This window comes from Protopterus annectens, chromosome 4.part0 (assembly GCF_019279795.1).
Source record: "Protopterus annectens isolate FY-2018-M chromosome 4.part0, PAN1.0, whole genome shotgun sequence".
NCBI classification, from domain to species: domain Eukaryota; kingdom Metazoa; phylum Chordata; order Ceratodontiformes; family Protopteridae; genus Protopterus; species Protopterus annectens.
The window spans coordinates 389,434,896-389,460,438 of NC_056733.1; the positions used below are offsets into that span (position 1 = coordinate 389,434,896).

Sequence of the window (25,543 nt, forward strand, 5' to 3'; positions counted from 1 at the left end):
CCATTGGCATGGGTGCTGTGAAGCTAGCCACCTCTATTTTTAGGAATCCAAAGTCAGCTTTGGAGAAGATTTTCAAGGTGGTTACCTTTGCATGGGGTGTGGGTGAGCTGTGGATTTCCATGGTGATCAGTTTATGGTCGGATCTGACCAGGGTGGGAGTGACTATTGGTGTAGAGCAGCGGTCGCCCATGTTAGTAATAACCAGGTTAAAGATGTTGCTTCCTTTAGTGGGGGTCAGAATGAACTGGTCCAGGGCGTTGTCGTCCCTCTTCCTTTCTAGTCATAATGAAGTCAAACTTTTGGAATTCATTGCAAGATTACAAATTATCATGATAAGGGAATGGATGGGCCTGGGGTGATATATTGTGATGATAGTATAGACTAAGTAGCGCCAGAGCTCAGAAATTGATCCCTTTATTGTCTGCAGTATGTAACAGATTCATTTAAGGGTGTTTTAAGTTCCATCTTAACCTTATTTCTATTATTGACCTAAAAGGTTAATGTACTGTGAAAATTTCAGTCCACTTAACGTGTGTTCTGAGATAAGTATAAGTAATATATATTTAGCAGCATGTAAACCCATCTCAGCTACATGTTTAAGGATATATAGAAGTACTGCATTTAAAAACAGCTTGGTATGTACTCTGTGTCACAGTAAGGCATATGACAGCGTGGGTTTTAGCTGAATAGGTGCTTTTTCTTCCACATCCTAAAGGCCTGCATGTAGTTTAATTAGTGATTATTCAAATTGTCGGTGAGTACATGAGCAATATAGGAAATTTTGTGTGTGTGTGTTTATAAACACACACACACATATATATATATATATATATATATATATATATATATATATATATATATATGTCTTTTTTTATACATATCTGTGTATGTGTATATGTGTGTGTATATATATATATATATATATATATATATATATATATATATATATATATATATATATATATATATGTGTGTGTATATCCTGACTTCTTTTCTAGGATAAGATTGGGGGTGCAGCACAGTATTGCAGTGGTTAATATCTGTGTCACAGCTCCAGGGTTCAGTTCTGATCCTCTGGTCAAGGTCTGTGTGAATTTGCATGTTCTTATAATGTCTGTACGTCTTGGAGGTTTTTTTCAGATATTCTGTTTTTTTCCCACCTTCCAAAACCCTGGTTTGTTGGCTAGAGACTCTATATGTGGTCTATGTCATACCTCAAAAAGAGCCATAATGACCAGTTCACTTATCTGGTTAAAAGTGATTAAATAAATAAATAGATAGATATGACTCATTTCTCTGGTAAATGTTGATTGAATGCTAGGTATGCTCTTCCTTTCACGTAACTCTAAGTTGGATAAATAAAAGGACATTGTCATAATTTTATTTATTTATTTATTTAAATTTGTTGACTGGGAGTGCTGATCAGTTTAGACTGTAGCCTTTAATACAGAAAAAGATGACATTATTTTACCATTTGGGTAACTGCTGTGTCTCATCTTGTTTAGAAAGTCAAGTTTAGTGAGAGCTTTACCATTTTTAAAGTTAGCCTAGACAGAGGCTTATGCAAGTGTCCACTGTTTTTTTTATGTGGCTTTATTTTATTCCAGTTTTTAATACCAAAACCTAGAGACTTTCCCAGAAAGGCAAATATGAAAAGGAGAGAACATGAAGTTCACCATAAAAATTGTAAAATAACTAGAGAGAAAATAAATTACAATAATTAAAAGCAGATTCATGTTCAGGATTGTGATAGACACTCCTCAAGACATGAATATTTTAAACACAGAAGCTTAAGGCTGTGAGCTGTTTACAGACTGCTTTTACAGTGCAAGTCCCTCAGCATCCATTTTCCTCCTGTACAACTGCGTTCTGTTGGGCTGAGCCTGAAGGTCTATGTGTATTATTACTTTGCTTTGGTTAACCAACGCAGAATGAAACTAGCTCTTAACCCACACTGAATGAAACTAGCTAAGTAAAACTTAAACTTTCATACTGTCTCAGGATAACTCGCTGCATCAAGGAAGGTAGTTGATTCCACGATGTCAGAGACAAGTGGACAAATGACATAGTTACCCAAACAAGTCATGAAAAATACTAACAGCCCCAGACATGATAATATTAGAGGCTTAATTTGGAAATAAGGTACTAGGAAGTCTTGCAAGTAGTTTGCCTTGGCATATTAAAAAGAAAAAGATTTCTCTGTTTGTTAAACTAAAAATTGTTCTTCCTTTTTCTGTTTCGTATGGATTTGTTCCTGTTTTTGCTGTACTTGCACTTTCTTCCTTGTTGCAGTAGCATGCCAGTGGCATTGCTATTTATATTCCTGTATCTGAAAGTTCCTTGGGGGGGGGGGGGTATAGTTAGGTGTTTGTGTGTGTAAGCAGCTGTTCGTAATTGTCTGTTTTAGAATTAAGCTGGTTATATTTTTATTACGTTTCTGTTTAAGGAATTGTAGGTTAGATAAAGTTGTCTCTTTCTTTCTTTAATAGATTATTACAAACATTTTATGTTCCAAGGTAGCTGAACTAGGAAATGAGATAAGCTCGTGAAGCACATTATGGAAAAAACAAACCTCTCTTTGTTTTGGTGTGTGTGTAAATCAAATCAAGTTACCAACAGAAAGTCAAACTTAGGAGTTATCTTCATTTTTTTTTTTTTTTTTTTTGAGAATGTGTTTACATGTTTTTAATGCATTTTTATTTTTTCTTTTAGGTTTAGAATTTGCTTACTCTGCAGCTCCTAAATCGATGCAAAGTGCAATAATGGGACTGTTCTTTTTCTTTTCTGGAATTGGCTCCTTTGTTGGTATTGGTCTCCTTGAACTTGTGTCTTTAAAAGGGATTGGATGGATGAGTAGCAAGACGGACTTTGGTAAGTTAGGTTACACGTACTTCTCCCATATGACTAATATATTAAAAAGAGCAGACAGCTGTGCCACTGTAGATGAGGGGCTGTGAGACTGCAACTATTGAAAAACCACAACTTCCTTTGTTGACCTATTAAAGAGAAGGTTACTTTGGCTTCTGTTAAAAATTAAAATTGTCCTTCCCTTTTTTATTATTGCCTGTAGATTTCCTTGGCTGTCTTTGCATTTCATGTCCTGCTGTAATGTTGTTCCAGCTACCTAGTAATTTACTTTTTTTAATAATGAAATACCGGAGACTTGCACATCATTCTTCCAATTTTCTGTGTAGCATCCTTAGATCAGTACTTTTTGGTTGTGTTTGAAGTAGATTACATCATCTTTAGCCTTTGAAACCGTGAACCATGACCTCTTGTTATCAAGTGAATTCATTAAGTCATTTATAGGTTTTGAAACAGTGTGTGACTTCCTAGTATGGAATGGATAAATTAGGCAAAAAAAAAAAACTATTTGTTCAGGCCGTGGTACTATATCATATGTTTATAACGTCTGTAAGTAGCTACTAGGCTAGCTGCCTTTGTGGGTCATATTAAACCTAGCTAAATTTTCAAAGTTGAGAATTAAACCCTGTACCTTGTGACGGTGAGGTAAACACCTTAACCATTTTGTCACCTCCCCAACCCTGCATTATAGCTTGATCTTTCAAGAATGACATTGTATTTATTTGGTTTGTTTTCCCGGATAGAACACTGATCTCCATGAACCTTTTTCAGACTCAGCCTGGGAGTGGGCGTCTGATTAAGTGACTTGCTCAGAGTCGCACAGTTAAGCAATGGAGACTGAGGAATTAAACCTTGCACCACTGGACTACAGGAAACGGCTCATTAACAGGTTATTAATCCTCGAAGCCAACTGCCATGATTATGATTACTTTTAAAGTTGCCTGTAGTTGGTTTCTTAAGACAGTGCTTAGTCTTATTGTTCAGGATGCCGTGGTGTGGTCATGTTTTTTTTATATCCAAGTGTATGACTGATTAGTGCTGCAGTCACACATTTGGGACACTTTCTGTTATCTCTATAATTTGTTTTAATTGTAGGGCAAATTGTTTTGCAGAATTAGCACTGCATTCCTTCTCCCCATTCTGAAAGCACACATTAGCTTGTGTTGTGCATTAAGCATGTTGCGTTTTAACCTTGTACACAGCTGCAAATATCGTGTTCCATTTGTTTAAATTGTCTAGATCATCAATCTGCAGGTCCTCCATTAGGCTGTGATTAAAAAAAAAAACTTTAAATTGGTACATTAAGTGAGAGAGTCAAGATCCATTCATCTATGCCAGTTGCATAACACCTCCCACCTCCTAAACTTAAAGAAGTAATACAAGCACGCAACTGTCAATATTGTCATTGGTGGGGGACAAGAGTACAAAAATCTTCTCGATTTGGTCCAGTGTTCAAACTGCCATGAATGATACTTCCCAAACATCTGAGGTATAGCAAATCTATGCATCAATACAGCCATTCCACCTAGTGAATTTCCAGTCTACCGGGGTAATGGGATGGTTCAATATGAATCTAAAATGGGTTACAAAACCCTCCTTGGGCCTTGAATTGGCTCTAATGTTTTTATATAGTCATATGTCAATTCCCCGATCTGTAAGATGAGATAGATAGATAGATAGATAGATAGATAGATAGATAGATAGATAGATATTGTTGGTGGGCCAATGAAGCTGCAATTCAGAGAGAAATCATATCAGCTTCACTGACTGACTTGCTGTGCTAAACATTCCCCCCTCCTAATAATTGCTCTGCCATACTCAAATGAATGTGGTATCAGAAAACCACCACATCTTGTGAGAATGAAGAGCCTGTTTCTATTAATTCTGGGCATTATAACATCCTAGATAAAATCGGAGATCATCCTCTATGTACTATTAGTTTATGGACAGAAAGTTGCCTGTGGAAGATGCCGTAAAATAAATAGAAATTGAGGCAGGACAAACATCTGCACTGACACCAATCTTTCCAAAAGGTGAAATTTACATATTTTCGAGTGACGATGCAATCCCTTTATATTTTCTACACTAGTCTAAGTTTTATAACAAAAAAGATACTCATGTCCATATTCATAATAAAATCTAGGTATGTAGCTTCTGTGACTAAACCAAATAGCCAAACTGGTGTTATTCCTGAGCCTAAGCTGTCCTAGAAAAAGAAAAAAAAGACAGCTTTCCTCCTATTCACTTTCTCAAGAGAGGGTTCTTCTAGCTTATCCAACATAACCACCATCTGTGAGTAAGGAACATTGAGCCACACAATGCATTAATCTGCAAATCAAGTGGTGAAAGGATGCAATTTCTCCCTCATTAACAGGCAAAATGAATTGTATCTTATTTGCAGAAACCTATCAATAACTAACTTCCAGAAGGGATATATGTGGGGGCAGGGGAACAACATTGTAGTGTACCTCATAAAATGGCATCTGGTCTGGATAGGTAACCATTTGTATACACTTGAGCCATAGGGTGACAATATAAAAGCTGAACCCATTCAATAAACCTGTCTGAAAATGAATAATGTCTCAACATATCCCAAAGAAAATCCAAATTTGAAGTACTTAAGGCTTTATTAAAACCTAACAACAGTCCACTTGAGTCTCAGCCTTTTACTTGGCAGAACCATTGAATGTTAAACCTTGATGTTCTTCGTGTTTCACTGCTGCAGTCCTAACCATTGGGTTATCCATGCTCTGGTAGCCCTCAGTCGGTCCGAATACCAGAGTCAAGGATTTGTGCGTCGACTGCTGTTGTTTGCTGAGTGACGTCAGGTTGTTCGATCTATAAATTTGAGCAGGCGACGCCATTACCTCAGTCTTACTTGCCTTGGAGCTCATAGCAGAAGCCATTCGCAACAGTGCCGGTTGGCTGTTTCCAGATTTTGAACTTGAGCTGAAAATGTCTAAAGCCAAGTACCCCGTTGGGGATCCTTCCTTTTTCTTGCACTAACCGATGTCTGAAAAAGTGAGTAACTATATCGCCTGTGGAAAGCAATTACTACACCGAGACTTTCATTCTTACTGTCACTTCCTTAGGCCCAGATCACAATGCACCCCATTGTTGGTTCTGTGCCCTCTTTACCGCTAGAACTATTCATCGTAGAGCTCTGTTTGTAGCCAGATATTTTCGTCTTCCGTCTCCGATTACCAATATGGCGTCCGTCAGTCAGCAAACCGCAGATCTTCCAAAAAAAGTAAATATAAGGATAGAGACAGACCGCATAAGGCCAAACCTTCCAACGACACCACCGCTAAAAGGATCATCAGTTCTTCAGAATTCAGTGAGCCGTTTTTGCAGCCCCTTATGCCCGACTTGATTAGTTCGCAGGCCTCTACTGAGACTCTTTCAGAGTCCTGCATGCCACAAAAAACTGCATTGTCTAATGAGCCTTCAGCAGTCTCTGTCTCTGGGTCTGGAGCTGCTACGCAGGCACCGGCTTCCAAGGATGACGCTCGCACTTCGGAATTCACTTCAAGGCCTTCACCCCCTCTTTCGGCTAACACACCCGATAGTACTGAGGGAGTCTCTTCAGGCCAGACTTAGAGCTACTCCAAAGAAAACAACAAAAAGTCTCCATTCCACTACTCCTCCCCCTCCCTCAAACTAGAATGCTTAAAATGGCGGAAGATCTAATCACTTTTATCCGGGGTAATCAGGCCACACCAGCTAAAAGGAGAAGGGAACCTTCTGCAGACATCCATTCGGATTTAGACTCAGAGGGATCTGACTCCTCTGTTTTTGAAGAGAAAAATTCTCTTACTGCCTATGAAGACTCAGATGCAGAAGAGTCTATTCCTTCTGCATCACCTCCGGAGGATTTTCCTTTGGGGAATCCCTCCACACGCTCAGGGAGCACTTCCAATAGGAATCAACGGATTTCCCTCAGTCCAAGAAAAGACTATGAGAGTTTCTGGACCTACCCCAGCACAGGCCTCTGGCCATCCCACCCATCTTGGAGGTGGTCACTTATGTTTACCAAGAATCCAGCCTTCCACCTGCCCCCAGAAAACCTGACACATACTTCAGGGTACCTGACTCACATAAATTCCTCTACAGAAATCCTATAACACATCCAGAGGTGATTACTCAGGGACCTATGGGAGTTAAGGCTACCTCTGCAAAGAATCCTACTCCCTCAGACAATTAATCTAGGGCCCTAGACAGATGGGGTAAAAAAGTATATACCTCTGCAACATTAACTATAAGGGCTCTGAACCGTCAGTTCCATATGTTAAAATAGCAACAGCACACTTTGGAATTTTTGAAACAGAAAATTTCTGCTTTTCCAAATTTTGCCAACAATAAAGAGATAGCAGAATTACTGCACTCTTCATCTCAGGTGACAAAGCACTCCTTACACTGTGGATTTGACGCCCTAGAAGCTTCTAGCAGGGCAGCAGTGACAGGATCTGTTATCAGAAGACATGCATGGCTGAAGGAACAGCCTCCTCTGATCATGTCAAAGCTAAAATCATGGATGCACCTTGTGATAAAGACCGCATGTTCGGACAGAAAACCGAAGAGGTACTTAGAAAGATGGAAGACAAAGAAAAATCGATGCAGACTGTTAAAGACTTTCTTCCAAGTACACCTTCCTAAGTTCAGCAGAAAATTTTCCTCTAAACACTGGCCCTTTCCTGCACCAAACAGGCAGGCACAAGGCAAAACCCATAGGGACAGACCCACCAGGACTAAAACTTAGGGCCAGCAAAGTACAAAACAGTGCCCCCCCCCCAGACACTAGAGCAGGGAGTTCAAAAGCAACCCTGTATGGAAAAAAACTCTCAATAACTACCTTTTCCATCTCTGCCTGCCTCCACCACACCAAAAGCTAGGAGGAAGGCTGTCTCTATGCAGAAAAAATTGGAACTCTATAACAAAAGATCAGTGGGTCTTAAAAATCATTGCTCAGGCGTACAAATTCAATTTCCAAAAACTACCACCTCCAAGAGGGTACCCAGACCTACCGCCAAACCAGTAGGCAGAAGCACTAAAACAAGTGCAAAACCTAATATCCCTAGGGGCAGTAGAACCTGTACCTCCAGAATAAGTTGCAAAAAGATTTTATTTAAAACTATTCCTTGTTTCCAGGAAAGAGGGGAATTGGCATCCCATCCGGGGCCTATCCTTTCTCAATACCTTCCTGGTAATACCAAAATTCAAAATGCTTACCTTACAACAGCTTCTACCACTGCTGCCAAACAAAGCTTGGATGGTCACCTTAGACCTAAAGGATGCTTACCTGCACATCCCAATAAGGGAATCCTGTAGAAAATTCCTGCGCTTCAGAGCAGGATCAATACACTTTCAATTCTCTGCTTTCCCCTTTGGCTTATCTATTGCTCCCAGGGTATTCACCAAATGTCTAGCTCCTGACATTTCCTTTTGCAGGCAAAACAATGTACAGATTTACCCTTACCTGGATGACTGTCTCATCCAGGCAGACTGCAAGGAACTTCTCCTGCAGCACCTCTCATTTGTAAAAACCCTACTCGCCTCTCTGTGGTTCACTATCAATGAAAGGAAATCAAAACAGACACCTACCAGGAAAATCATATTTCTGGGAGCCTTACTGGACACAGAACAGCAAATGGCCTTTCTGTTTCCAGAAAAACAAAGTTTCCTACCAAAATACTTCATTACTCTGGCCTCCCAAATCCAGCTTTCTGCCAGGAAGTTCCTACAAGCTGGTATATCAACAAACAGGGAGGGACTCAATATTACCCCCTGTGCAGACTAGCCATGAACCTGTGGCTAGCAGCCTCATCCATGGGACTACATCTTATTGCCCAGTACCTACCGGGCGTCAACAACACCCTGGACGACCTCCTAAGCAGAAACCTAAGCAAATCCACAGAGACATTTTTCTGCAAATTATTCACACGTGGGGAACCCCCCAGGTGGACCTTTTTGCCTCTCATTTAATTCACCAAGTACAGAAATTCTGCACCAGGTAGTACCATCACCTGGCCTGGAAGGTCGATGCCCTGACCTTCCCTTGGAATACCTTCCTTATGTATGGATTCCCACCTCTACCTCTCATTCCAAAAGTACTAATCAAGATAAGGGAGGAGAAACCAAGAGCAGTACCAGTTCCGCCAGATTGGCCCAGACAGCATTGGTACCCACTGCTGCATAGCCTATCTCACCAGCCCCCCTGGCAGCTACCTCTGATACCTCACCTGCTATCCCAGGAGGGAACAATGCTACAATCAAGCTCTCAGCATGGCTTATTCTACCAAAACCAACAAGGAATGTATGCTAAGCAAGCAAGTCCTTGATATCATCACAGAATTCAGAAGGCCCAGCACCAGAAAATCTTACGCTGGAAAATGGAAAAGATTTTGCAACTGGAGCCAGTCCAACGGGGCAGACGTACATCTGCCCTCCATTCCTCTTATTCTAGATTATCTTGCTGAGCTTCTTAATAAGGGTCTCTCCTTCTCCTCCGTAAAGATCCATGCCTGTACCATCTCAGCACACTTTGATAGAGAACAGCCATTGTTCTCCCACCCTCTTATCAAACACTTCCTTAGAGGAGCCTCTAATATCAGGCCTCCCAGAAGACAGCCCACCTCAGCCTGGGACCTGAACTATGTTTTAGAAAAGCTTACTCTGCTTCCCTTCGCGCCTGCAGCATCCCCAGAACTAAAGTACCTCTCTTGGAAGACTGCCTTTCTCCTGGCTATTACTTCAGCCAGAAGAGTGTCAGGTCTTCAAGCCTTAATGGCCATTGAGCCATTTATCATCCTCCATGCAGACAGGGTCTCCCTGAGAACCAGTCCCTCCTTCATGCCAAAGGTGGTTTCGGAGTACCCTCAACCAGGCCATCCACCTGCCCACCCTCTTCCCTAACCCTCAGAACAAGGGGGGAAAGGATACTGCATTCTTTGGATGTGCACAGGCAACTCAGATTTTATCTGGATCGTACAAAGATATTCAGGAAAACTGACCAGCTCTTGGTCAGCTTTAAAACAGGGGCACAGGGGAAACCAATATCCAAACAGGCTATTTCCTAATGGATAGCACACTGCATCCAATTTTGCTATTCCTTGCATGGAAAACCACTCCCTAGGACCATCAGAACCCATTCCACTATGGCAACCTCTACTTCCACAGTATTCCTTAGAGGGATACCCACCAAGGACATCCTGGAAGCTGCCACACGGACTTCAGTCCACACCTTCACCAAGCATTACCATCTGAATCTATTCTCAAAAGCTAGGACTGGATTTGCCTCTGCAATTCTACAGGACATGCTCACCCAACCTTAAGTTAATATTAACCTTCCACCCTTCACCTCAGCTTTGGGAATCTTCCCAATGGTTAGGACTGCAGCAGTGAAACACGAAGAACATAGTACAGTTGTGTACACTTACCATAAATGTAGATGTTCGAGTGTATTCACTGCTGCAGTCATGCTTTCCCTCCCTCCTTCCCGCTGATATCTGCTTTCCTTAGAGACATATTTCTATGGGGGTCTCTGACCCCAGGACTACTACTAATTATTAAAATTGGACTTCTTTGGTGGTTAGTTAAGGCAAGAAAAACCTGACGTAATGGCATTGCTTGCTTTCCTTTATAGCTCGGACAACCTGACATCAGCCAGCAAGTGACAGCAGACGATGCACAAAACCTTGACTCTGGTATTCGGACTGACTGCTACCACAGCATGGATAATCCCAATGGTTAGGACTGCAACAGTGAACACACTCAAACATCTACATTTATGGTAAGTGTACACAACTGTACTTTCTGGTTGCATCAGGCACCTCCCTTAAAGCCTTACCTTAAAGTCAAAGTGATTCTCCCTTGGCAATGACAGATGATACACTGTAACCTAGTTGCAAGCAATTTAGCAGAAATTTTCAACTCCGTTTGTAAAATGTAAATAAGCTTATAGCTAGCTCAGATAACAGGTCTTTATGGGGTTTTTTTTTTGTTTTCTTTTTAAGTAACTTAATTACTTAGGTCTGAACTGTAGCCTGGGAAACCACTGTACTATTTATTTATTGACATTTGATTACTGGGAAAGTCTGACTGGGTAGGGGCCCATTTTCATAAAGGCCCAGGAAGAAAAGCTCCAGGTGTTACAAAACATTTTAAGAATAATTTTACAGTTTTCAAAAATAATGCAAAAAGCATCTGCAGTTTAAATTATATTAAATTAGACATAATAAGAAAACATTGGTTAAGAGTGTATATACAAGTCACATGACAATGATGTAATATTTAGAGAAATTTTAGTTAGTTTGTGGAGAACTTAAGGTAAGTTAGTATAATTCAAACAGAAATTGCAATATGAAGTGAAAGAAAAGCAAGATTATGGTATATTTAGAGAGAAAGCCGGGGGGAGTAATTGAAAGAAGTAAGAATAAGGAGGCGTAAGGTATGAATAGGTACATGTTCACATTTAGAGATATAAATTATCCTAGTATTGAGCAAGAGCAGAGCCAGCTTTTGGCTAAGAAGTCTTTCAGAGTGGTTTTGAAGGATGAGAGGGGGAGGGTATTGACCTGATGGATACAGGTAAGGAGTTCCAGCCCAGCAGATCTGATAGGTTTGTGAACAGACATGAGTTTTTGGTCACTGGATCGTAATGACTGACTGGGAACATAGTTGTGCAGAATGTTATTTTAGTGTGGGACAAGTAGATGGATGCTGGATAATTTTATAGCTGTGCATATGTTATTTCTAACCAATTTAGGCTTTTTAGTGGTATTCAGTGGTGGGTTCTGAAAGGGGTATTTGCTGCAAATTTAGCAACTTTGTTAGAGCGTTGTTGAAGTTTTGATTTTTGTGATGCCTGGCGGTTAATAAGAATGAGAGCACAACAAGGAAGTGTGTGTGGGGGAGATGAGTAGTGGTAACTGTAATTTTAGATGTGTTGGTGAGAAAGCTTTGGCTTTGAAAAGCGTCCCTAGTTTTTGATAATTTTTTCATATGCAATTTTTGTATATGCAGGTCAAATTTAAGATTATAATACACTATCATCCCTAATAATTTATTACGAGAAGTGACTTCAGTGGTTGTATTGTCAAGAGAAAAGCCTTTGCTCATGAAAAAAACAAAATTCAAAGGATTTGGGGGGGAGTAGTAGTTTTTTTAGGGTTGAGCATGAATTGTGAATTACAAAACCATGTTTCAGTGGCTATTAAAGCTAGTAATTTTTTGGAGGTGTGTCATGTTGTCAGGTGTGCAAATGAGTATGGAGTCATCTGCGTGCTGTATTAGGGATGCCTGTTTTGTGTATGTGTGGAGGTTGTTGGTGAGAATGTTAGAGGAGAGGACCAAAGATAGAGCCTTGTGGTACACTGGTGATGACTGGGACATATGGAGAGAAAGTGCAGTGCCATTTATAACTGACTAAAACCTGTTGGGTACGTAGCTTTTGAACAATAGGTGGGTAGACTGAGAGAGACCTGATGAGGACATCTGAAGTAGAAGTTTGTTGTGACAAACTGTGTCAAAGGCTTTAGACAAGCCTTGAAATAAGGAGGAGACTAGTTTGTAAATATCTCTAGCTTTATTGACAGTATCTATAAAGGTTAGAAGTGCAGTGTTAGTACTATTGGAAGGAATTAAGCTGTGTTGTGTGGGGTATAGGAGTTCTTCCTGCAGGAGGTAGTGTAGAAATTGTTTTGAATACATTTTTCAAGTATTTTGGAGGGGTAGTAAGATTGCTATAGTTCTAAAGTTTGTAGTTTCTGTCGAATTTCCTCCTTTGTGCAGAGGGATAATGTATGACTTTTTCCAGACTGAGGTAACATGAGGTTCCTTATTAACTTATTTATAAGGCTTGAGACAGGATAGGCAATGCTGTAGGCTGTTATTTTAAGGTACTCACCTGGAATGTCATCAGCTGAAGTAGAGCATGGTTTGAGTTTGTTCAAGAGTTGTTTTATATAGGATGTGGGTACAGGTTTGAAGGTGAAAGTGGATATGGTGATACATGGCTGTTGGGCAGGGCTGGGATCAGATGTGCTGGAATCAGTGGTTAGGATGTTATACTATCTGTGAAATAAGACATTAATTGTATTGTAGTTATGAGTGGTGAGTCATTGGGAGAGGAGTTAGGGTTGGATTTTTGGCCGTGATGTAAGATTTCTTTAATGGCTGTCTAGAAGTTTTTAGAGTTGTTTACTATTAATCTGGAAGTTATTATAGTATGATTTTTTGCCTTCATTTATTTGTTTTTTAGTAGGATTCAGAAGCTTTCTGAAGTTTACAAGATGTTGTGGTATGTTGTATTTTTGCCATTCTTCACATGCTTTTTTATCCTGCGTTAGCATTCTGCTCTTTTTAGATAGCCAGATTGCATTATTTGTTTAGTCTCTGCCTTTGCTTGTTAATAGAAATGCAAATGAAAATTAGCTAATAACGTTTTCAAGAATTTGTAGAAACCCATTGCAAGTGCATCCAGGCCCAGAGCTTGTCCTTTAGGAAGGTCATCTACATCATTTTCCATCTCCTGCTGTGTAACAGGGTTGTCAAAACTTGGAACAGGTCAACCTAGATCTTCAGCCATAGTAGATTTTTGAGACATGAAAGTCCCCCCCCCCTTAGCATTTGTGGTCAGCACTTTCTCTTCTAATAGTAGCCTCTTTAGCTTGGCAGGATCTGAGTGGGTGGCCCTTGTAGCATCCCTAATAGTTGGACACCATGACTTCTGTGCCCGCTCTTTAGAGTTCCATGCTCTGTGCCCACTGTTTAGAGTTCCATGCAGTCAGTTTATTAGAATAAATGCCTGTGGCCTCATAAAAAAGGCTACATCTTTCCCACTTCTCTCTTGAAGTTTCCTATATTGTACTTGCTTGATCTCCCATGTCAAATACTTAATTTCCTATAAAATTTGCTTTCCTCTACTCTTCTTTCTTTTAAAGTCCTTCTCCTTAATACCCAACTTTGTGGTTAATAAAGCTATGTATTGTGTTTATGCTTTATCTTTCTTGAACCTAATCAGTGTTGTAAGCTCCCTGCACTTTTATTTGAAGCTCTTCCATATAGTAAAGATATTATTAGGGAATGGGTAAGAGTCGCATAAAGAAAATATCAGCTGAGCTAAGTCTGCTTATGAGTCATTATCCCACAACAAAAGTGTATCAAAGTTCCACTGTAAAAAGAGTGATCACCTTACTTTGGGTTCATAAGTAAACATAACGAGGGAATTTTTCAAACAGGCGATTGGATTGTATCAGACGAGATCTCAACTCACTTAACAGCCACCTTGTCAGTAGCCCATGATCCAACCTGCCCTCCACCCCAGTACATAATACATTATGTATAATCCAAAAAGGATGGGTTATGCGTTGTCCAAATGTCATGTAGCTGAAAATTCCCCACAAAATGCTACAACTTCCTAGATATTCCAGGAACTGATGTTCCGCTAGGGATTCTGTCCAGCATTGGAGCCATCATTACTTTGAAGCCCTCTCCCACAACAGACCCATGAAAAGAGTGTAAGAATTAGGCTATATCTGTACCTTGGTCAAACTTATTCCTACTCTTTGGGTCATCCTCACTGGGTCCATAATGGCAAACCTTTAAGGGATTCTGCTCTGTATTTACCTGAATAATAAGCCCATCAGTCCTTGTCATCCTTTAATTCCCTGTCGATTGTCCATTCCAAGGATTGTTGTGTATCAGCATAACAACTCCCCTTTTTTGGAGGAAGAAGCACAGGAGAACACTCTTCCTGTTTTCCATTTCTGAAAGGCTGATCCCACTGCCTTTTTTATTTAGTTTCCTGTAGAATATCACTTGTACCCTGTACTTAGAATATTAGTAATGTCATTAACTTTTGGCAGTAGATGCCTCTTTAACATTCTGTGACACTAACAAAATTTCCTGGTGAAAGTTATCGTTTAACAGACCCCATTCATCCCCAGGTAATTTTGAATGTAACATAATAAGAGTTTAACAGAAAAAAAAGAAAAAAAAAATTGGGGGAAAAAGAAAAAAAATCCTGCTCACTGAATTAAGGGTTAGTTATGACCAACTGTAAGGGCAAGAGGTGTGAAAGTGAGCAGGAAATTTCCTACCACTACATATAGCACAGCCCCCTGAATCCTGCCTCAACAAAATGCCTTAAGAAGAGCTAAGGGCTACCTACAACCATATGGGCTGTATCAAGCTGCAGTTTAAAACCACCTATAGCAGCCTCATAAACTAATTCACCAAAAGAACAAGAAACAGTACATCGACAAATTATGCATATGCAGTGTATTCTCAAAGATAACCATGTAAGGTGCACTTACGCCACCATTTATAACCAATGAGAGGGTCTTGACCTCAAAAGAAGTGAGCATTTCACAAAAAGGCAATGTGTTCACACAGGAAAAGGTATATAGCAACGGGAGTTCCCTCTCTTAAAATCTTTACACTGGTTTCAATCTCCTGAGAGCTCTCCTTTTCCACCCGCTCACCCCAGGATTGTTCCAGTTGACCGAGTTCCTTGGAAGCAATTTCTGGTTGCAGTAAATAGCATGTCCTTTGCCTCCTGTAACCTAGCTTAATCAGAATCAGCAAAATGATTCATATCCATTAGAGTGGCCAGAGAGTTAGCAATCAGCACTAGTTCCTTTTGCACATTCAGGCCTGCTTTTCCTGTTAAAGACCTCTGTCCAACATCCCTTCATTTTTTGTTTTGTGCCCGTTTCCCTCTTTTTCACACCTAGTACTCCACACCTGAGCCATATTAACATGTGACTGCAGGAACCCATCTGCTTTATGAATTATTTTTAAAAAAAGTTTGTAAGATACCTTTGTGCACTCATAATTTTGCTAGGAACCGAAACAAACTTTTTACCCCAAATCTCATAAGACAAGCAAGAGGAGCAACATCTGCTTTATTTTGAAATAAAGAGAAGTGCTGTCATCCAGAGTTATCAATCCTATGGCCAATGATTTTAAGTGTTTTCTTGTTTCCCTTGACACCTTCAGGATAGCCTTGCCGCCCTTGTAATCCAGGCATTTGAACATGTAATGTCCAGGCAGGTTACCAGTTTATTTCTCAGAGTGACTCAATGCACCTTCATGGTTATAGGAGGGTTGAAAGTATTAGTCTCCCCAATGTTCTCTTGTAAATGCCAAAGGATTAATTTTCTCTTTTCTCTGGTAGCCTAATAACCCCTAAATTATTGCATTTGGCTTCATTCTCCAGACCCTCAGTTGTAAACTCGTGCCACTCCTTACTCTCTTGCAGTTCCTGTGACTGTCTCAAATGCAATGCTGCAATTGATTGCTGATCCAATAAAGCAGAGTATTGCTGGACCAACACCATTTTAATGTTTTGAAGTTTGACCTCAGAAGATGCTGTGGTCCTCTTTGCTGTACATCCAAGGCTGCAGATCTTAGCAAGCCATTTCAGGATTTCAGTGTTGCCCTAATTTCCTTCATTTCCTCCATAACTGTGCTGCTGTTGTCAGTAGCCATCTTGCAGAGTCTCCTGTCGTGCCTTGACTCTCAAGGCATTAGTCATCCAAACCTCATATGAATGAAGGATCTTTGCTGAAGTAATCCACCACCCCCTTTAAGCAGTCTGTTGATATCTTCAGCTCTTCATAGCCCTGTCTGAATGTACAAAATTATCTTATGGAGATGGGACAACCTGTGCTTCTAAGTGTCCTCTTTCAGGGTTGCTTTCATTTTAAAAATAAAACAATTAAGCTGTATTAAAGTAAAAGGGTGTGATGATTGGTTTGTGGTGGGCAGGTTTTTCAGTATTAGAAAGCAGTTGACTTGCAGTGCTATATCTTCAGAATCGAATGATAATACTTGAAGACATGGGTTCTCATGTTATGTGAAGTAAGATGAATGCTATAATATAGTGAAAACATTAATTTCATTTTATCACAGAGAGACAGTTGACATGTATGTTTGAGCAGCAGAGTTGCTTCAGGACTGAACTTTGGAAGCCTAGATCCCTGGAGCTGTGAGACAGAGGACTTAAGGACTCTACCTCACAGCTGCTGGGTCTAAGGTGCCATTCTTATCTCCAGTTACTGTTTATATTGAATTTGCATGCCCCCCCCCCCCATATCCATTTGGGTTTTCTCCAGGTTACTCTGTTTTCTTCCCATCTCTCCAAAACATGGTGGTTGTCTGGCTATTCTAAAGCATTCATGCATATTGCTTTTATCCTTATCAGTAAATAAAAAAGGTCCAGGATAAACGTTTACTTTCCTAGTTTATAATAAATAAATAAATAAAACTGTATTAATTCTAAAGGTGGTAATACTAATGGGAGGTTGTAGAGGTTTTGTCTCTGCATGAAAGCACCTACCCTTACTTGTCATTTCATCATAATTAAGTATTTGCATCTCAGCTGTCAGAGGCAGTGTTTGAGTTTATGGATATGAAATACTGAAATGCATTCCTGTAGCCATTTTTTTCTCGTGATCATAGTAAAGCATCTGAGCTGTTTCCAGTCCAAATGTGGGTATTCTTGTGAGGGCAGTCTTTTTGTGAAAGTTTCTGATCTTGTGTTTTTTTAATCAGAGTTCATGCTTCTGAACTGTTGCAAAATCAGGGGGTTATCCAAATAGTGCTTTGGTTGAGAACCATGTTTGAAATCTGAAATTTTTCCTATTAAAAATAATTATTCTTATTTGTAGAAAACTTGCATAGTTTATAATCTGTCAAAGTGAATGAATTTTCATTTGTTTATTAAACTTGTACAGCTTGTATATTGTGGATTTTCATCATTTATAATCTGGCAACCTGAGCATTTTCAGTACATTGGGTATTTAACAATAAAACCATTTTTAGCAGCCCGTCCATATATACACACTAAAGGTATTACTAAAACAGGAATGGAATGGTTTTAGCTATATGAAGTTTTAAAGCTTTAGTTAATATATTTATTCACAAATTTATTATTTATGAATGTATTATTGACATATATAAGTATATACATATACATATTTTAGGAAAATTTTAGGTAGGCTGTTTTTAAACACTGTATTATATGCATTGTTTTTTAATTGATATGCGTGAGTGGGTTGAATTTTAAATGTTTATTTAATTGTTCGCTGATGTCATGAGCAATTTCTGTAATTGATTGGAGCAGATGAAATAAGTAATGTTATTTAACATAGATGAATACTGCATTGTTAAAGTCTGATGAAACGTTCTCTGAAACGTGAAAGCGCTCACTACTTCTATCTGATAACTTGGATTATTAAACATTTTTGCTACAAGCTGTGGTGTTGTCTCTTTCGTTGGATTTTGGATCTTCTCAAGGTAACCATTCATCAAAAACATAAAACCTAATCCACATCATCCCTAACCCACCCAAGTTTCCCTGCACCCCCCATGTGGAGGACTGCGCCCCCCACACCCAATACAAATTATATATACCAACGCCGAGATCGCACTACAGTGAGGAAAAGGGTAAATTCCCCTGTTCCGCACAGTACCACAATCTCCATTCACAATACCGAACTCATACTACCAAATCACGTTTCACATTCATTATTGTGAGTTCGTAGTAGTGTGGTTCGGCATTGTCCATCTTTGAAACTGTACTTTCCGGCACTTGCAGTTCGATCACCTGCAGTTTAAGCTTTCGATAGTAAACCTATATGTATGAGTGTGTGTGTGTCTGTAAGTAAATAATATATATGTATGTGTGTGTGTGTGTGTGTGTGTGTGTGTGTGTGTATATATATATATATATATATATATATATATATATATATATATATATGTATGTACAGGGTCTAGGACTATTCACCGAAAAGCACATTTCACTGAAACATATTTGACTCTGCACAATTCACTGAAACACATTTCACTGAAAGTTATATATGGCCTTTTCCCCACTGTAGTGCGGGGCAATATTTTGAACTATACACATGGATACTTGCAATTTCAATAAATTACTCTTTTCTAAACTTAATATACATCCAAACTATGTGGGGGCGGTGCCCCCCACAACCCCCCTTACTATATATTCTATCTCCATGGTCGCACTACAGTTCTGTGTTGTTCTAGGTTGTGTTTGAAATGTGTGGAAATGTCCTGTTTTAGCGTGAATGGTATGGAGTTCCATTGCTTAGCAACATAGGTTGAGTAAAGTGAGTCACTTACACTGGTCTGAGAACAAGTATCTATTTAGCGGAATCATGTTTATGAGCAGAGATTCCTAGAAGGGAAGTAGTGTTTGAGGGTGTTTTGTAGTGATGGTCATTTGTTGGGTTTGTATATTATTTTTTTGGGCACTTAGCAGTTGGAAGATGATCAGGTAGTTATAGTTCATGTCAGTGTAGATGCTTCAGTGCTATGCAGCAGAGTGAACGGTTAGATAAATTGAATGCAAACTTCATTATTTTATTGTAGAAAACCTCTAGTTTATTTTTTAAGGTGGAGTGAAGGTTAGTCAGGATGGGTGCTGCATGGAGAAGTGAAGGGACAAGGTAAGATGCTGCTAAAGAATTCCTGGAGTAGTCCATGAGAAAGGGTTTGCTTCTACAGAGGAAACCTTACTTTTGGTGAGTTTTCTTAATGGCTTGAGTGATAAGTCATCTTCAGTTAAGACACCAATAAGCTTTGTTCTGGAAACTGTTTCATTTGAGGTATTAGTTACTGATTTGATGTTGAAGGATTGATTTCCTGACAGAGATTTGGGAAAAACAGCATTATTTTTTTTTTGTCATTTAAAAGTAGTTGGCAGTCATCTAGCTAGGCCTCAGTTGAGGAAAAGGAGTCTTGGGTCATTGTGTCGAGAGGTTGTAGACTTGGTACAGAGCATGTGAGCATGACATAATTTGCATACTGTACAATGGAGCCTTCTTTGGTAGTTTTGTGAATATTATTAATGAATATGTTGAATAGTAAAAGACCTAGAATAGATTCCTGAGGTATGCCAACAAAGACAGAAAAGGGGCAAGATCTTGTTTCCAATTTACAGCCTGGAGTCTGTTGGTGAAATAGCTGAGGAACCAGCTGAGGGATGAATGGGGAGTCCTAGGGAGAAAGTTCGTGGAGTAGGCATTGGTGTGAAATTGTGTCAGATAATTGCTTTTGACATGTTTAAGAAGAGGGAGGATTCTAGGATGCCATAGTTTCTATCACAGTTTATGATTTCTGTAAAACTGAGCAGACCCGTAATGGTGCATTGGTGAGGTCAGAAACCATTGTTGGAGAAGAAATTGTTATTGTGAAGATGGGAAAGTAGTTGGGAATGAATACATTTTTCACATATTTTGGAAAGTGGAGGTAGAATGGCTATAGGCCAATAACTTGGAAGGTCGGTGGATGTTCCCTGTTTATGTAGAGGTTTGATGTGGGATTTTTCTCCACATGGTAGGGGATAGCTTTCTGTAATTAATCAGTTTATAAGTACAGATATATAGGGTATGCTGTAGCATCTTTAGCAGTTCTGAGATATTCTGGTGGCAGGTAGCCTGCAGCTGGTATGGATTTTTTTTTTAGATGTTCATCGTGTTTCACTGTTGCAGTCATTACACTTGGGTTATCCTGCTGGCAGGCGACCCGTAGTCAGCCCGAGTTCCAAAGTCTTGGTCCGGCGTCGGTTGCTGTCACCTCCTCCCTGACGTCAGTGCGCCAGGGGTATAAAAGTTGCAACCGACGCCATTTTCTCCAGTCTTTCTTGCCGCGCGGTGCCCGAAGCATAAGCAGTTCGCAAGTGCCGGTCGGCCGACTCCTGAGATTTTCAAAATTGAATTTCAGAACCGAAGTCTTCAATAAAGCTAAGTACCCCCATTGGGGAAACTTTTTCTTGCTCCAGACCGATGTCAGTAAAAGTTAATTGTATTTCTTGTGGGCAGCAAATACCTCATAAGGACTTCCACTCTTACTGCATTCCTTGCCTAGGCCCTGACCACGATGTCACTAGTTGTCGGTTTTGTGCTAGATTTAATAAACGCACTATTAAATGTCGGCTTGATTTTGCTTTACATTATTTTGGACGAAGATTTAATTACATAATGCCGTCGGAACAACCGACGACCGGAATGTATAGAAAACGCAAAGACAAAGAAAAAGACAGGCATCCAAGGTCCAAAACCGACGACGAAGCCTTTTCTAGGCCAGTCGCCAGTTCGCCGATTCTCATTGAGGCGCTTTCGCAGCCCCTGACACCCGCTACCTCAGAGCCACAGGCCGCAACCAACAGCCACGTGTATACACCCAGGCCTGTGGAAACTCAAGGTATTGGGCCTATGGAAAATATACCGTTGGATGGGTCCGGAGCCGCTGAGCAGGCACCGGCTTCTGAGGGTGTTTTCAGACCTTCACAGCGTACAATTAAAGCTACTACAGCAGCAAAGGCAAAGTCAAAAACCCCATTAAAGGCAAAGAAACAAGTGCAGCATTCTCCTGAACAGTCATCCGTGCCTAAGAAACAGATGCTTAAAATGGCTGAAGACCTTATTACTTTAATCAGGGGCTCACATCCCCCTCCTGACAAAAGACCTAGGCAATACACTGATTATGATTACTCTGATCAGGTTTCCATTTCTTCTGATTCTTCCTCTGTCCAGGGCTATTCTCTCCCTCCCTATGAGAACTCTGATGCTGAAGAGTCCATTCCTTCAGCCTCACCGCCTGAGGATTACTCTTTTGGGGAAACCCTGCACACCATGAGGGAGCATTTCCATTAGGAGAGCCAGGATTACTCAGAATCCAAGAAAAGGCTCAGAGATTTCCTTCTATTGCCTCAGCACAGGCCCTTGGCTATCCCCCTATGCTTGATATTGTTGTTAATGTTTTTTCTGAATCCAGTCGGTCTCCAGATTCTTTACCCCCTGCACTAGTAAAGCCAGACAGGTACTACAGTGTCCCTGATTCTCATAAATTTCTTTACAAAAACCCCGCTGCAGACCCAGAAACTATTTCTCAGGGTCCAAAAGGGGTTAAAGCTTCCACTGCCAAAAGTCCTGTCCCCTCAGATAGGGATTCCAGAGCTCTGGACAGATGAGGGGAAAAAGTTTACACTTCTGCTACTTTAGCTGTAAGAGCTTTAAACTGTCAGTTTCACATGCTTAAATATCAGCAGTATCACATGTCATTGTTAAAGCAGAAAATGGTTACAAATACAGAAGGTCCTGACTGTAAAGAAATGCAGGATTTATTGCATGCAGTTGAACAAGTGGGAAAGCATACTCTGCAAAGTGGTTTTGATTCATTAGAGGCTTCTTGTAGAACTGCAGTTACAGGCTCAGTTATTCAAAGACATGCTTGGTTGAAAGAACAAAGTTTACCTGACCATGTGAAAATGAAATTATTGAATGCTCCACTACAGCATGATACTTTGTTTGGTGTTAAGGCAGAAGAGGTTTTAAAGAAAATGGAGGATAAAGCAAAGTCAATGCAAACTGTGAAAGATTTCTTACAGGTTCAGCCAGCTAGATTTAGCAGGAACTGGCCTTCAAAAAATTGGTCCTTTCCAGTGTCAGACAGGCCACAAAGAGGCAGATACAGACACCCAAGAGGCAGATCTCAGCCCAAAGGCTCCTACAGACCTAAACAATGGGGTGCTTGAGCCCCCAAAGGAGGAGAAGACAAATCACAACCTTATAGGAAATAGGGTTGCCACCTTTTCAAATGCCTAAAGTGGGACATTTTTTGTAGTTACGTCAGATTTTGCAGGGCAAAACATACCTACGGCCAGTACAAAGGACAGAACTTCACTTTTTTACCTAAATAAAAGCTTATTCTTATAGCATTTTAGTTGCTTATTCTGTTTCTTATAACATTTAGGTGTTTCTGATACAAAATAACTGTTTTATGCAACTATTAAAGAAAATATAGGAATATTTTTGTCCTAAAATCTCAGGACATTTGACATTTTTTCAATTTTTCCGCAGGACACAACTGCCCAGAGGGACCGTCCCTCTCAAAGTGGGACAGGTGGTAACCGTAATAGGAAACAGTCACAATGACTTCCCTCTGCAAATGCCAAGCACTTACCAGTTGACAGCACCCCTAGGGGGAAAGCTGGCACTTTTCTCAAAAATTGGCACATGATCACCCAAGACCAATGGGTGTTGAATATAGTTTCTCAAGGGTACAGGTTCCACTTCCACATGCTTCCAAAACCAAAAGGTATGCCAAACCTGCCTCCAAACCAATGGGCAGAGGCACAAAAACAGATTGCAGCTCTTATGGATATGGGAGCTATTCAAAATGTTCACAAGAAGAACAGGGCCAAGGATTTTACTCACGACTTTTCCTAGCACCCAGAAAGGACAAAGCATGGAGACCAATACTGGACCTGTCGATCCTAAATACTTTCCTGGATGTTCCAAAATTCAAAATGTTAACACTACAACAACTCTTGCCCATGCAGGGCAAAGAGGCTTGGCTAGTTACTTTGGATCTCAAGGAGGCATACCTGCACTTCCCAATCAGACAGTTGTGCAGAAGATACCTCAGATTTATAGCAGGCTCAATGCATTATCAATTCTCTGCACTGCCCTTTGGCTTATCTACTGTGCCCAGGGTCTTCATAAAATGCCTGGCACCAGTAATTGCATTTTGCAGACAAAAAGGAATTCAAATATATCCCTACTTGGACGACTGCCTCATTCAAGCAGAGAGCAAGGACATTCTTCTAAAGCACCTGGAGTTTGTAAAAGGATTACTATTTTGCCTAGGTACACAGTAAACGAAAATAAATCAAAACTAGTGCCCTCTCAAGAGATAATATTCCTGGGTGCAAACTTGAATACGACTACCCATATGGCTTATCTCACACCAGACAAAGGCAACTGACTTATTACTTTCAAATGATGGCAACAAAGACCCAGCTCCCTGCAAGAAAAATTCTGCAGGCCCTGGGTTTCATGGCATCTTGCATTCTACTAATTCCATATGCCAAACTGCATATGAGGAAACTACAATGGTATCTAAAAAGTGTTTGGACTCAGCATTGTCACAGCCTAGAGACAATCATAACCTTGATTTTGATGATGGTCACAGGCCTGTCACCACAACAAGGGCCAGCCTTTCACCTTACCTACAGCCAGGCAGACAATAACAACGGATGCATCGGATTACGCCTGGGGAGCACATATGGCAGGAAAATGTATTCAGGGCACATGGCCCAAGGAACAAATGCATCTTCACATCAATCAAAAAGAGATGCTAGCTGTACAGAATGCCCTGACATCCTTCAAGGACCTAATACATCCAGGACAATTATTAATAAAGACGGACAATACCACAGTTATGTGGTACATAAGCAAGCAAGGGGGCACACATTCCTACCCCCTGTGCAGACAAGCCATGACTTTGTGGAACACAGCACCGACCTACCAGGTACATCTGAAAGCACAATTCCTGCCAGGAACAAAAAATACACTGGCAGACGAACTAAGCAGAAATCTCATGGATCCTCACGAATGGAAGCTAAATCCACAAGTGTTCAACATGATAACAAGGGAATGGGGACGCCTAGCCATAGATGTATTTGCCACCCCTCAAAATTGCCATTTACAGAAATTTTGCCCAAGGACTTACCACTCTCAAGCTTGGAAAGTGGATGCTCTATCTTTCAACTGGAAAAATCTGACCATCTATGCCTTCCGTCTGATGCCTCTTCTCGCCAAGGTGCTTTTAAAAGTCAGACAAGAGAGGCCAAAAATTATCCTGATTGCACCAGACTGGCCACCCAGCACTGGTACCCAATCCTAAAGATTTTGTCCCAAGGCCCGCCTTGGCCTCTACCTCAAATCCGTCATCTTCTGACACAGCAAAACAATCAGATTCTGCACAGTCAACTCAGCACCTTAAACATGGCAGCATGGCAGGTAATGTAGCCACTCAGACAGCACTTCTCTCTAAAGCTGTTATGGATGTAATTTTGGAAGCCAGGAGACCCAGCACTAGGAAATCTTATGCGGACAAATGGAAGAGATTCTGTGCTTGGAACCAGGCACAAGGGCTCGACCCACTGGTCCCCAATATGCCTCAAATTTTACAATACCTGACTGAGATGTTGGACAAAGGCCTTTCTTTTTCTTCTATTAAAATCCATGCCTCTGCCATTTCAGCTCATTACAATATGGATCCTCCTATTTTTTCACATCCTCTACCACGACAGTACCTCAGAGGGGCAAAGAATATAAGACCCCCTAGGAGAGCACCAGTACCTACTTGGGACCTCAATTTTGTTTTAGAAAAACTAGCACAGCCTCCTTGTGAACCAGCCAGCACAGCTGATCTAAACTTCTTGTCATGGAAAACTGCTCTGCTCCTAACAGTAACTTCAGCAAGAAGAGTTTCAGAGTTACAGGCATTGATGGCTGTGGAACCTTTCCTCATTTTTCACCAGGACAGGGTTTCTCTAAGGACAAACCCAACATTCATGCCAAAAGTGGTCTCCAATGTGGCCTTAAACCAAACTATTCATTTGCCTACTTTTACCCAATCCCCAGAATAAAGAGGAAAGACTTCTGCACTCTTTGGATATTCACAGGCAGCTACGATTTTACTTGGGCAAAACAAAAGCTTTCAGAAAAACTGAGCAACTGTTTGTAGCATATGCTGCAGGATCACAAGGAAAACCTGTTACAAAGCAGACAATCTCCAAATGGATAGGACACTGCATCCACTTCTGTTATGCACAACATGGCAAATCTGTGCCTAAGGGCAT

The 25,543-nt window shown here is 40.5% G+C and overlaps 1 protein-coding gene across 1 annotated transcript in view; it reads left to right on the forward strand.

Moving 5' to 3' along the window:
- Positions 1–25,543, forward strand: part of SLC15A4 (solute carrier family 15 member 4) — a 1,071,506-nt gene that overhangs the window by 956,738 nt on the left and 89,225 nt on the right. Inside the window, exon 7 of the mRNA XM_044068344.1 lies at positions 2,713–2,871. Within this exon, the coding sequence (XP_043924279.1) occupies positions 2,713–2,871 (159 nt within the window). The remainder of the gene's footprint in view (positions 1–2,712; positions 2,872–25,543) is intronic.